The following is a 14,425-nucleotide window of genomic DNA, read 5'->3' on the forward strand; positions in this document are numbered from 1 at the left end:
GGCTGCTCTAGTTTCCAGTGCTCCCCTCTGTGCTGCCCACCAGTGGCTCGGTAGGGGGTTCTACTAAAATCCTTACTTGAAGCAGAGTCATCAGCACCCCCAGGCCCAGTCTTTGCACAATGGCAAGGGGGGAAATCCCATGGGATCCTCTGCCAGCATCGGGGCAGAGGCACTAACCGCCCCAAGTGATGTGCCAGCTTCTACAAGAGCAGACCCTGGCAGAGAGGTCCTATGCGGAGAGAGCCTGTGGTGAGAGGCTGCAGGGGTGGGCAATGGCTGCCTTACAGGCCAGAGCAAGAGCAACCCAAGAAGGGGGTGGTGCTGTCTGGGAAAAGGCTATTGTCAGGTCAAGGGGATTCACTGAAGTCAGCACACCACCAGTGTTCCTCGCCAGCAGAACCATGTGGTGCAGCTGGCCCAGGCTGGCAGGGAGTTAGGCCAGCCAGTTGTACCAATGCAGGGAATGAACCTGGCCCAGAGAAGGGATTTCTGCTTCTGCCTTTGTTCATTCAAGTGTGCAAGAAATGCTGTCTTTCCTCGCATGACGAGGGATTAATGCCTGGGCTTAGAGCTGCAATGGACAGGGGACGAGGTGGACACTCTGGAGATGCAGAGTGAGGGAGGGATAGCTTAGGGGGGAGGGATAGCTCATTGGTTTGAGCATTGGCCTGCTAAACCCAGGGTTGTGAGTTCAATCCTTGAGGGGGCCATTTAGGGATCTGGGGCAAAAATTGGGCATTGGTCCTGCTTTGAGCAGGGGGTAGGACTAGATGACCTCCTGAGGTCCCTTCCAACCCTGAGATTCTATGATTCTAAGTTCTGGTCTCCACTCTGACGTGCAGGGTGATCTTAGCCATCATCCCTTGGTTCCCCCCTGTAAAATGACAATAATGGCACTAATCCCCTCCACTCTGTTAGAAGCTTTGAGAGCTATGAAAGAAAGGGGAAGAGAAGTGCTGAGTATCTGTAGCAGTTTATTATATTGGATGACTAATGCGTGGTTGTGGATGGTGCTAGCAAGTACTTCTCACTGAGTTCAGAGGGGTTTGCTTTTGCCCCCTCTCTATAGGACATGCAGATACCCTTTAGAACCTGATTCCCTGGTGGAGAACCAAATCCTCTCCCCTCTCCTCCTCACCCCTGCAGCAGAACTGATCCTTCTTTTTAGTGACATGGTGTAAGGAATCTGCTTTGTCCTTGGCGATCTCTGCAGAGAGGCGAGGGATTCACCCTTAACCCTTCTCGATAACAGACAGCAAGTGGGTAAGTGAAGGCAGGATGTGCTGCTTGGGTACCTCTAGCTCCCAAGGGTTTGCACGCCCAGCCCTCGTGAGCAGGAAGCTATGCATGCCCACATCTCTGGCTGCCCTATAATCCTTCACATAATTGTCCCCCACGTGAGCCGCCTGCTGGGGAGCTACCCCAGAGATGTGCAGCGCCTTCTGAAAGATCCGCTGGTCTGGCTTGGCAAAGCCAGCCTCCTCCGAGGTCAAGACAAATTCAAAATGGTGCCTGAGGTTGCAGTGAGACAGAATCTTCTCCAGCCTCTTGTCAAAGTTGGAGATTACAGCCATACGGATGCCCAGCTGATGGCACTGCCTCAGAGTCTCCCTGGCACCTGGTAACAACTCCCAGTTCTGTGCACTGCAGAACTCCTGATAGAGGCTTTCCGAAATGGTGGTGAGAAGCCTGTCTTCATGGACACCAGCGAGTCTGAAGGTCTGTTTGACAACATCCACCCACCACTGCTTGGAGCTTAGCCCCTGGCTCAGGCCATAGTTGGGGAAGTGCTTGCTCTGGGCTTTGTATGCCTGATGGAAAGACTTATTGAGAGCCTCAGGCTGCACATGGACTTTGTGAACTTGGGCCGCAGCAGAGTAATTCTCTCCTACTGGGTGCCGGAGCCGGAGCAGCGTGTCCTTCACGTCCCATGTTAACAGCCGGAGCCGAAGCATTGCTTCACTGAGGCTGAGGAGCAAAGAGAACCTAGAACACCAAATAAAAGGATAAGGATCAGACAAGCCACAGACCCAACCCTCTTATAGGCCGAAGGAATGCTCAGCATGGGGCAGCGAGTGACTCAAGTGATTGATAATTGCACTGGAGCTTTTCAACCTGGGATAGCTTCACCGCGCCCAGGGCTCATGGGTTCAAATTCCTCCCGGGCCTGCAGTGAATGAAAGTGGTTTCTATCTGAGGGCTGTTCTGTAGCTTGTTTGAAGTGAATTGCTGGGTCTCAGGCCAGTTCCTGACAGATTTGTATCCACATCACATCCCCACCACTAGCACGGACTGGCCCCCTGCTCACAGGCTCAGCCCCATGTCCGTGGAGACTGACCTCCCCTCTCAGGCGCTGTGCAGCGGAAACGGAGAGGCCCTCACTGCCACTGCAGTTAAGTCAGTACCGGCACCAGGACTTCAGTCACTCAGAACCTGTACAAACACTAAGACTCACGTCTAAAGTGATTTATGTCTTTACATTACGACGTTAGGTACAGTTTGTCAGTGAAGACCCTGTAGATCCTAGAATGCAGGACTTTGCACCTCTCTGTTTGCAGCAGAAACTCAAACAGCTGATCTTGGGACCATCTGTATTTGACTTGAATTTGTATTTCTTAACATGAAATGACAAGGCTGACCAGCATCCACAGACACTGGGTAGGGAAATTAAAGCAAGAGAAATAAATGGGGAGCAAGATAACCGATTTAAAACTACCAGCCTTCTGTAATGCATTAGAACTCTCTGCTCTTAAATAGGTTACAATTCAGTTTTACTCCTGGGGGAATTCTGTGCAAAAAAAAAAAATGTCTTCACCAAAATTTAAAAATTCTGCACACAATATTTTAAAATTCTGCATATAATCTGCAATATAATCATGCCAGTTTCAATTATTTTGATAATTTATTTTAACTATAATACAATAGATGGAGAATGGGAGTGGGGAGCATTGGAGAAAATCCCCAACCCCCCTCTGTCTAATAGTAATGTAGCTAGTATTGACCTTTTACTTCTAGTTATTAGTCAACAAATATATGCAGCCATATGCTCAGTGTTACGCCATAGGCAACTGAAGAGCAAGTGAGGTCTGGGGACTCAAAGTCACAACTTATATTGGCTACTGACCATCTCCAGAAAGGTCAGTAGCAAACAGTTCATGGAGCACATTGTGATTGGAAAATTTTTCAGTCCAAAAATTTAGACCAGTTTTAATCACTAAATCACCATATGCATTTATAAGCCATACTGTCCTTTACAGCACTCTGGCCACGTAAAGGAGCCTTAAAACTTTTAAACCTGTTTAATACTCCTGGGGGAATTCACTAACGGCAATGGGAACAATTCACTAAGCAGGCAGGCTGCTACATTCTTCTCTGCCTGAGGGGACAGAGCCTGCCCCATGCCTACCAACTCAGAAATACCTTGAAGCCCTGCCCTTCCTCGCTGGGTGGGCTGCAATAGCTAGTGAGAAGGTCAGAGTCTCTCTGTCTTGCACGCATGACCAGCCCCTCCACTGGCGGCTCCGGTCGCCCAAACTAAGGTTCCTGTGCTGCCGGGGAGGGGCGCGTGGTCACTCTTGCGGCTTTCCTTTGCTTCCCCCTCAGAATTCATTTTTCCATTGGGGAAACAAAGAAATCTGTGAGGGACATAAATTCTGCACGTGCACAGTGGCACAGAATACCCCTAGAAGCAAAGTTTGTAATTTTGCAGTATAACAGAATGATATCATAAAACAATGGGTTTCTCTATAATGACATGAACTTTTGTGCAATTAGCTTGTATGTGCGGTGGCAGGATTATTCAGCACCAAAATAATATTCTGGAAGAAACAGCCAGACCAGTTTAGCAGGAAACTGAAATCAGAGTTAGTGGCTAGGAATTCTCTCAGCCTCAGACAAAATGCACACCCACACAGCAGCTGTCATGGAGAGAGTCTTGCAATCTCTGCACTGAAGCCTGTCTACAATTTAAGGGCAGAGTAACATACACTTGGGGTAAGGATCCATTTTCTTCTGCTGAATAAGTGAGCGGTCTCAGAGTAGGAGGATGCACTGACAACTCTGATGAAGTCCTCTTGGCATGAGGCAGATACATGCAAAGGCAGCAGCAGTGAAAACTTCCACCATGCTGCCCTATTTAATATGCCTCACAGTGGGAGTTCAGTTCTGGTCTCTCTCCTGAGGCTAGTGCCTAAGCACTGTGTCCAGAGGTGCTGGAACACTTTGTACAATGGCGGTGCTGAGAGCCATTGAACCAAACTGGAAACCCTGGAAACCCCTTCGAGCCCCAGTACCTCTGGTTCCAGCACCTATGGCTGTGTCAAAAAACAGCCATACAGGGTCAGACCAAGGTCTATCTAGCCCAGTATCCTGTCTTCCGACAGTGGGCAGTGCCAGGTTCCCCAGAGGGAATGAACAGACCAGGTAATCATCAAGTAATCCATCCCGTTGCTCATTCCCAGCTTCTGGCAAACAGAGGCTCGGGACACCATCCCTGCCCATCCTGGCTAATAGCCATTGATGGAGCTATCCTCCATGAATGCATCGAGTTCTTTTTTGAAACTTGTTATAGTCATGGCCTTCACAACATCCTCGGGCAAGGAGTTCCACAGGTTGACTGTGTGTTGTATGAAGAAATACTGCCTTTTGTTTGTTTTAACCCTGATGCCTATTAATACCATTTGGTGACTCCTAGTTCTTGTCTTATGAGAAGGAATAAATAACATTTCCTTATTTATTTTCTCCACATCATTCATGATTTTTGTAGACCTCTATCATATCCCCCCTTAATTGCCTCTTTTCCCAGATGAAAAGCCCCAGTTTTATTTATCTCTCCTCATATGGAAGCTTTTCCATGCCCTTAATAATTTGTGTTGCCCTTTTCTGAACCCTTTCCAATTCTAATAGATCTTTTTTGAGATGGGGCAATCACATCTGCACGCAGTATTCAAGATATGGGTGTACCATGGATTTATATAGAGGCAACATGATATTTTCTGTCTATTATCTATCCCTTTCTTAATGATTCACAGCATTCTGTTCGCTTTTTTGCCTGCCGCTGCACATTGAGTGGATGTTTTCAGAGAACTATCCACAACGACTCCAAGATCTCTTTCTTGAGTGGTAACAGCTATTTTAGACCCCATCATTTTATATGTATAGTTGGGATTATATTTTGCAATGTGCATTAATTTGCATTTATCAACACTGACTTTCATCTGTTATTTTGTTGCCCAGTCACTCTGTTTTGTGAGATCCTTGGGTTCTTTATGAATACTTAAACCCCTTTGTTTTCAGTTTAAACTGATTTTTACTGACAAATTCCTGGGTTCTACAAAAAATATTCATTTTTTTCTGATTTTCACCCTACTTTTGTAACATTCAAATATATAAAAAATAACTGATATTATTAGGAAAATACAATACATTGCATGAGATCTATGTATTATGATCATACATTAGTCTGTATATGCAAAGCTGCCTGTTGAAGTAAGGCTATGTATTAGTCTAGAGCAGGGGTGGCCAACCTGAGCCTGAGAAGGAGCCAGAATTTACTAACATACATTTCCAAAGAGCCACAGTAATGCACCTGCAGCCCTCCATGAGCTTCTCCACCCGCTCCCAGTGCCTCCTGCCCACCAGCAGCCCTGTCAATCAGCACCTCTTCCTCCCTCCCTGCACCTCCTGATCAGCTGTTTCGTGGCATGCAGAAGGCTGGGGGAGGAGTGAGGGCACGACAGACTCAGGGGAGGGGGCGGGAAGGGGTGGAGTGGGGGCAGGGCCTGTGGCAGAGCCAGGGGTTGAGCAGTGAGCACCCCCTGGCCCATTGGAAAGTTGGCGCCTGTAGATCCAGCCCCGGAGTCGGTGCCTAGACAAGGAGCCGCATATTAGCTTCTGAAGAGCCGCATGGGGCTCCGGAGCCCCAGGTTGGCCACCCCTGGACTAGAGCTACACACAATAAACCGTTTCAGAGTAACAGCCGTGTTAGTCTGTATTCGCAAAAAGAAAAGGAGGACTTGTGGCACCTTAGAGACTAACCAATTTATTTGAGCATGAGCTTTCGTGAGCTACAGCTCACTTCATCAGATGCATACCGTGGAAACTGCAGCAGACTTTATACATACACAGAGAATATGAAACAATACCTCCTCCCACCCCATTGTCCAGCTGGTAATAGCTTATCTAAAGTGATCATCAGGTGGGCCATTTCCAGCACAAATCCAGGTTTTCTCACCCTCCACCCCCCCACACAAATTCACTCTCCTGCTGGTGATAGCCCATCCAAAGTGACAACTCTTTATACAATGTGCATGATAATAAAGTTGGGCCATTTCCTGCACAAATCCAGGTTCTCTCACCCCCTCACCCCCCTCCCAAAAACCACACACACAAACTCACTATCCTGCTAGTAATAGCTCATCCAAAGTGACCATTCTCCCTACAATGTGCATAATCAAGGTGGGCCATTTCCAGCACAAATCCAGGTTTTCTCACATCCCCCCCACCCCCGTACACACACAAACTCACTCTCCTGCTGGTAATAGCTCATCCAAACTGACCACTCTCCAAGTTTAAATCCAAGTTAAACCAGAACATCTGGGGGGGGGGTAGGAAAAAACAAGAGGAAATAGGCTACCTTGCATAATGACTTAGCCACTCCCAGTCTCTATTTAAGCCTAAATTAATAGTATCCAATTTGCAAATGAATTCCAATTCAGCAGTTTCTCGCTGGAGTCTGGATTTGAAGTTTTTTTGGCCACTATGGATGTAGAAGCCCTCTACACCAACATTCCACACAAAGATGGACTACAAGCCATCAGGAACACTATCCCCGATAATGTCACGGCTAACCTGGTGGCTGAACTTTGTGACTTTGTCCTTACCCATAACTATTTCACATTTGGGGACAATGTATACCTTCAGATCAGCGGCACTGCTATGGGTACCCGCATGGCCCCACAGTATGCCAACATTTTTATGGCTGATTTAGAACAACGCTTCCTCAGCTCTCGTCCCCTAAAGCCCCTACTCTACTTGCGCTATATTGATGACATCTTCATCATCTGGACCCATGGAAAAGAAGCCCTTGAGGAATTCCACCATGATTTCAACAATCTCCATCCCACCACCAACCTCAGCCTGGTCCAGTCCACACAAGAGATCCACTTCCTGGACATTACAGTGCTAATAAACAATGGTCACATAAACACCACCCTATACTGGAAACCTACTGACCGCTATTCCTACCTGCATGCCTCCAGCTTTCACCCGGACCACACCACACGATCCATCGTCTACAGCCAAGCTCTGCGATACGACCGCATTTGCTCCAACCCCTCAGACAGAGACAAACACCTACAAGATCTCTGTCAAGCTTTCTTACAACTACAATACCCACCTGCAGAAGTAAAGAAACAGATTGATAGAGCCAGAAGAGTTCCCAGAAGTTACCTACTACAGGACAGGCCTAACAAAGAAAATAACAGAACGCCACTAGCCGTCACCTTCAGCCCCCAACTAAAACCCCTCCAACGCATTATTAAGGATCTACAACCTATCCTAAAGGATGACCCAACACTCTCACAAATCTTGGGAGACAGGCCAGTCCTTGCCTACAGACAGCCCCGCAACCTGAAGCAAATACTCACCAACAACCACATACCACACAACAGAACCACTAACCCAGGAACTTATCCTTGCAACAAAGCCCGTTGCCAATTGTGCCCACATATCTATTCAGGGGACACCATCACAGGGCCTAATAACATCAGCCACACTATCAGAGGCTCGTATACCTGCACATCCACCAATGTGATATATGCCATCATGTGCCAGCAATGCCCCTCTGCCATGTACATTGGTCAAACTGGACAGTCTCTACGTAAAAGAATAAATGGACACAAATCAGATGTCAAGAATTATAACATTCATAAACCAGTCGGAGAACACTTCAATCTCTCTGGTCACGCAATCACAGACATGAAGGTCGCTATCTTAAAACAAAAAAACTTCAAATCCAGACTCCAGCGAGAAACTGCTGAATTGGAATTCATTTGCAAATTGGATACTATTAATTTAGGCTTAAATAGAGACTGGGAGTGGCTAAGTCATTATGCAAGGTAGCCTATTTCCTCTTGTTTTTTCCTACCCCCCCCCAGATGTTCTGGTTTAACTTGGATTTAAACTTGGAGAGTGGTCAGTTTGGATGAGCTATTACCAGCAGGAGAGTGAGTTTGTGTGTGTACGGGGGTAGGGGGGATGTGAGAAAACCTGGATTTGTGCTGGAAATGGCCCACCTTAATTATGCACATTGTAGGGAGAATGGTCACTTTGGATGAGCTATTACCAGCAGGATAGTGAGTTTGTGTGTGTGGTTTTTGGGAGGGGGGTGAGGGGGTGAGAGAACCTGGATTTGTGCAGGAAATGGCCCAACTTTATTATCATGCACATTGTGTAGAGAGTTGTCACTTTGGATGGGCTATTACCAGCAGGAGAGTGAGTTTGTGTGTGTGTGTTTTTGGAGGGGGGTGAGGGGGTGAGAGAACCTGGATTTGTGCTGGAAATGGCCCAACTTGATGATCACTTTAGATAAGCTATTACCAGCAGGACAATGGGGTGGGAGGAGGTATTGTTTCATATTCTCTGTGTGTATATAAAGTCTGCTGCAGTTTCCACGGTATGCATCCGATGAAGTGAGCTGTAGCTCACGAAAGCTCATGCTCAAATAAATTGGTTAGTCTCTAAGGTGCCACAAGTACTCCTTTTCTTTTTACACAATAAACCAACAGGCATGCACGCAAACTGTGAAGTGCATGTGCCTTTAAACGTACTAATGAGCCTCACAGTGACCACATACACATTTCAAAACTTCGTAATAGTATGACCAACTTAAGAATCACGGTACAAATTAAAGTACTCAGCTATGTTACCTACGCCACATTGGACAGTTAGGGTAAAGTAATTCTAAAGTGTTAGCAGATAATGGTTTAAAGATTTGACACACTAAAATGGGAAGAAAGCAAAAATCTGTATCACAATACGTTTCAGAACCCAAGGTAGCATTTGAAAGTTTAAAAAAAAAAAAACCAGGAGAAAAGGATGACCTGGAGTGTGTGCTGCAAATGGTGAGGCCCACTTATTAAATGTAACTACTGATAGGCTAAGTATCAGAGGGGGAGCCCTGTTAGCCTGGATCTGTAAAAGCGGCAAAGAGTCCTGTGGCACTTTATGGACTAACAGACGTATCGGAGCATGAGTTTTCGTGGGTGAATCCCCACTTCGTAGGATGCATGTGGTGGAAATTGCCAGAGGCAGGTATAAATATGCAAGCCATATGTATAGCTATTATTTACAGCAAGCTATTTATAGGCTAATAATTCTAAGTCTACAACAGTAAACTGTTCATTCAAATTAAAAGTTTTATTTGGGGATTAGAGACGTATTGTTTTCTTAAACTCAGAGGTGGCCTGTTTTGGTTTCTGTTTCAGTTCTGCAGCAAACCACACTGATGAAGTGAATTCAAAGCATTAATCTAGTGAATACTTTCCCCCCCCTATTTCCGTCCACCAAAATAAACCCCGATATTTATCCCGCAATTAGTATTAATAGTTTTTTGCCCTGATTTTCACCCGTTCTTGTCGTTGTGGTAATAAACACTGATAAATTCCCAGTCAAATCAAATCAAATCCGAAAAGGAAGGGCCCTTCGCCCCTGTAGCTAGAGGCCCGGCTGGCAGCGGGCACTTTGTGGGCAGCGGCCCCGTCTCCAGGCCCCGGCCCCCAGGCCCCGGCCGAGGGCACCGAACCGCCCTCCGCGGGCCCGGGCCCTGGCGCGTCCGCTCCTGACCCGGTTTAGATCTGTCGGGGCGCCGGGCCCACGTCTTTCCCCCTTTTTAAAACTCCTCCGGTTCCCGGGGCCAGGCCTCGCTCCGCGCCGCCGTCCGGGGGGCTCCGGGCTGCCGGCGCCCCGGGCCCCTGCCCCGCTGCCCAGAACCGGGCCCGCCGCGCCCCGGCGCCGGGGACAGGGCCGAGGCCGGCTGCGCAGCGCCCGGCGGGGAGCCGGGGGCAGCCGCTGGGCCTGGCCGGAGCAGGGATCCACGCGGCCAGGCGAGCGGGAGGGGCGGCCCGAGCCCCGCCACAGGACGCGGCTCCGTGCCCGGATCGCTGCGGAGGAGTCGCCGGCCGCAGCCAGGCCGCCCCCGCCCGCGACTTACCGTGCGGCGCGGCGCTGAGACCCGCCGGGAGCGGCGAACAGCTCGGCCCGCCGCCCCACCCCCCTCGGCCATGGGGTGCAGCCCCCCCACCCTGATCCCCACTATCTGTGAGGTGCAGCCCCCCCATCGGCCATGTGGTGCAGCCCCCCACCAGCGTGGGGTGTAGCCCCCCCACCCCCATTGGCCATGGGGTGCAGCCCCCCCACCCTGATCCCCACCAGCGTGGGGTGCAGCCCCCCCATCGGCCATAGGGTGCAGCCCCCCCACCCTGATCCCCACTATCTGTGAGGTGCAGTCCACCACCCCCATTGGCCATGTGGTGCAGCCCCCCACCAGCGTGGGGTGTAGCCCCCCCCACCCCCATTGGCCATGGGGTGCAGCCCCCCCACCCTGATCCCCACCAGCTGTGAGGTGCAGCCCCCCCATCGGCCATGGGGTACAGACCCCCCACCCTGATCCCCACCAGCGTGGGGTGCAGCCCCCCCATCGGCCATGTGGTGCAGCCCCCCACCAGCATGGGGTGTAGCCCCCCCCACCCCCATTGGCCATGGGGTGCAGCCCCCCCACCCTGATCCCCACCAGCTGTGAGGTGCAGCCCCCCCATCGGCCATGGGGTACAGCCCCCCCACCCTGATCCCCACTACCTGTGAGGTGCAGCCCCCCCATCGGCCATAGGGTGCAGCCCCCCCACCCTGATCCCCACTACCTGTGAGGTGCAGTCACCCACCCCCATCGGCCATGTGGTGCAGCCCCCCACCAGCGTGGGGTGTAGCCCCCCCACCCCCATTGGCCATGGAGTGCAGCCCTCCCACCCTGATCCCCACCAGCTGTGAGGTGCAGTCCCCCACCCCCATCGGCCGTGGGGTGTAGCCCCCCCACCCTGATCCCCACTAGCGTGGGGTGCAGCCCCCCTCCATTCTGACCTCCCACCAGCTGTAGGGTACAACCCCACTCCCCCCTGCTCCCAACACCCCCTCTTCCCCATGGATTGATATACACTTACTCCACTGATGGGTCTAACTCTCTATTAAGGCAAAAAGAAAAGGAGTACTTGTGGCACCTTAAAGACTAACCAATTTATCTGAGCATAAGCTTTCGTGAGCTACAGCTCACTTCATCGGCTGCATACTGTGGAAAATACAGAAGAACTTTTTATACACACAGACCATGAAAAAATGGGTGTTTATCAACTACAAAAGGTTTTCTCTCCCCCCACCCCACTCTCCTGCTGGTAATAGCTTATCTAAAGTGACCACGCTCCTTACAACGTGTATGATATATTAAGGCAAAACACTCAGCAAGCAGTGAGCTGTTGAGAGGGCTGCCGGTCCAGACAGTCTCATCGGTCACCTCCAGCACTACAGCGTTAACCTTTAACCTCCCTTTGTTACACAAAAGTACCTGTAACTTTGTGTTATCGGCTCTCATACCAATGGATTAGTCTCCCATTGCCAGGTTAGCTCTCCTCCAGCCACTACAGCTGTAGCAGTATTTCAAACCCATCTCTTCCAGCTTTTTAGTGGCATTTATTTTTCTCAGACATGGTGATTCCATGGCGTTGTATACGCCCCCCACCCCTTCTGCTAAACATGATCAGAACAGACTCCTAAAATTCACAGGATTCTATCAGGTCTAAATATGAATTAATCCCACAAACCCCAGCATACAGTCCCCCCACCCCCCAAGCCATGAGGTAGAGCTCTCTCCCCCTCACACACCAGACAAGCTGTGGGGCACTGGGCAGGTTGGCCTGCAGCAGCGAAAGTAGCAGACTACCATAATCCCTTAGAAAGTGTAATCCCCTAAAATGACCAATCTGTAGGGCTCCCCCATAGCAACTGAGCATCTCACCCACACCAGTGAATTCACCCTTGCAACACTGGAGCGCTCAACTCTGAAACAGGAATGGCAGCTTCTTTCCCAGGACTCTACTTTCTATCCTTGAACAAGTTCCCTTCCCCTCCAGAGGGCATCGCTGCTCTGCTTTCCCCAGTTTCCCCCCTTCCTATCATTACGGAGAGGGTTGGCCTTGTCTTCCTCTAGTTGCTCAGTTGTGCAAACCATCAAGGGGAAGAGAGGCTTGTAAGGTAAACTACACCCAATCTGTCAGCAACACCCTGTTTCTTGGTAGTCTGTAAACTCAGCTGAGGACGGGCTTGTCCTTTTCTTGGAAAGGATACAACCTGTCAAGATAACAGGATGAGAGGCTGACAGACCTGCTCCATGAGTCAGAGGAACAGGGAATGCCCGTTGGTGTGACTGTACCTCCAGGGAAGATCACAGATCTGCGCGTACTAGTACAGCTTCTTCTACAGAAGAGTCAGGACATTTTCAGCTCTTCCCCACCCCAAAAATTATGGCAATGCAGATTAAAACTAAATCCCTCTGTTACCCAGAGGAGAGTGCTAGCCACTTCAAGAAGTTGCAGTGGAGTTCCCTCCACCTTGTTCCTTATCAACAACATCAGTTGCCCTGGTTGTAGACTTCGTTTTTTTAATTTTCAGCTGAACTCACTCCAGGCATTGAATATCAGACACTGCTGCTAGAGACTAACAAAGCAGAGTAGCTCTAGCAATTAATCTAAAACATCTAGACTTCATAATAGTATGACCAACTTAAGAACCACGGTACAAATTAAAGTACTCAGCTGTGTTACTAACGCCACATTGGACAGTTAGGGTAAAGTAATTTTAAAGTGTGCACTGGACAGCAGAGCCAGTAGGGCGACTTTCACTGCCTGGTTCTGCCTGCTGCAGGGCAGAGTTTGAAACAGGGCACAGGAACAAGCGGTGGGTTAAAACAATTATTTTCATTGGAATTTTTAAAATAGGGAAACATTTCTAGTGCTCTTGGTTTTTAGAGAAAGATTATTTTGACAACACTTCTGGATAAGGTGACAGCATTTAGGGAATCAAAGGCCAGAGCTGAACTGCGAGTTGACAGAGCCAATGTGAGTGCTAGGAGCTGGTCTTCTGGGTGCTCAGGGCTAAGAGAACCCCTAGTAATGTTAGACAGAACGTGCAATGGCCCATTAGCAACATTATACTTCTGAGGCCCTTGAGGTCACTTCCTAGCCCCACATGCCCTGTTGCCCTCAAGACAGCAGGGCCACAGCTCAGAACGAGGTCAACATTCCCTATTCCACGCAATGACAACAGGTTTAAGGCACGAGCATGTGTGGAGGGGAACCCCCTCCTCCCTAAGGGCTCTGAAGCATCTTGGGGTATTTCTCCATATTAAAAAGTTTGAAACAGCGCGTTCACAAGAGGAGCGTGTTAGAGTGTCAGTGGAGTGTCTGGCTGACCAGCACTGCCTCCGGCCATTCATTGCTGCTTCCATGGTTGTGAACCAGACAGTGTTTGGGCGCACAAAGCCCAACCAGGTGAGAGCAAAGCTCTGCTGTGGGCTGCAGAAAAGGAATTATTTCACTAGTGTACTGCAGGGAGAACACCTGCAGTGAACACTTGGGACACCCCCAATGAACTAGCACTCCTGTGACCAACGTGCAGGTGAACTGCCCCACATCAGCCTTCTCTGTGTTACCAACATCCAGGCTCCACTGAGAAGGACACTGGGGTAGAGGAGCGGTCAGGAATGGGCACTTCCGTTACGAAGAATCTCAAAAATTGCCCATCTGGTGTCACACAGCGACACATTAAAATAAACAATCACGTTAAGAAGGTGCCTCTCCAAGGTGGGTCCCTGGGGAGATCAGTTCTGGTCCTAAGGCATTTTGCTGCCAGGGGAGGGTCTCAGCATTAAGCCCAGTTCTAAAATAACACTTTTAAAAAATTGCTTTCCTTTGCCTTCTTTGGGCTAAAGTCAGCTTTAGTGTAGGCAGGTGCAGCACCCCTGCTGCCAGTGATGCTGGACCAGCTTACGCTGGGGCTGGATTCAGCCTTGTATCTCTAAGGCCCCATAAAAATCCTCATTTTGCATTTCAGTCCTTTCCGGTCCTCGCAGGTTTCCTTCTGCGTGTTGTCTTCACTCAGGCACTTCACGCCTGTTCCTCCTTCAGCCACTTCAGGAGCTGGGGCACATAGTAGGTAATGATGATATCAGCTCCTGGAATGCAGCAGCAAGGAACGCGTGAGGAGTTGCTAGACACAGTATCAGGCCAGCATTCCCATGCTCCACAAAGGGAGACAGTCCCACTCCATGCCAAGGAGCTGCATCTCTCCCTCCCACCAGCCAGCCCCCAGGGACTCCAACATA

The 14,425-nt window shown here is 49.6% G+C and overlaps 2 protein-coding genes across 5 annotated transcripts in view; both read right to left on the reverse strand.

Annotated features, from left to right (window-relative positions):
• Window positions 1–957: 957 nt before the first annotated feature.
• Window positions 958–10,271, reverse strand: HDHD3 (haloacid dehalogenase like hydrolase domain containing 3). Of its 4 annotated transcripts, none has more exons than XM_084650363.1 (2): window positions 10,211–10,271; window positions 958–1,986 (listed from the first exon to the last, which is right to left on the reverse strand). In XM_084650363.1, exon 2 carries the CDS (start codon window positions 1,953–1,955, stop codon window positions 1,233–1,235), a length of 723 nt encoding a protein of 240 aa, XP_084506489.1. In that variant the 5' UTR covers window positions 1,956–1,986; window positions 10,211–10,271; the 3' UTR covers window positions 958–1,232. The 4 variants fall into 4 exon arrangements, with proteins under 4 accessions (XP_084506489.1, XP_084506490.1, XP_084506491.1 ...); XM_084650364.1 differs by lacking the exon at window positions 10,211–10,271 and adding an exon at window positions 9,844–9,999; XM_084650365.1 differs by lacking the exon at window positions 10,211–10,271 and adding an exon at window positions 9,627–9,825.
• Window positions 10,272–11,261: 990 nt separating this feature from the next.
• Window positions 11,262–14,425, reverse strand: part of ALAD (aminolevulinate dehydratase) — a 36,918-nt gene continuing 33,754 nt past the window's right edge. The window contains exon 12 of the mRNA XM_084650193.1: window positions 11,262–14,275. Coding sequence (XP_084506319.1) covers window positions 14,208–14,275 — 68 coding nt within the window. The 3' untranslated portion in view covers window positions 11,262–14,207. The remainder of the gene's footprint in view (window positions 14,276–14,425) is intronic.

Source organism: Lepidochelys olivacea, assembly GCF_965140295.1.
Source record: "Lepidochelys olivacea isolate rLepOli2 genome assembly, chromosome: 16".
NCBI classification, from domain to species: Eukaryota; Metazoa; Chordata; order Testudines; family Cheloniidae; genus Lepidochelys; species Lepidochelys olivacea.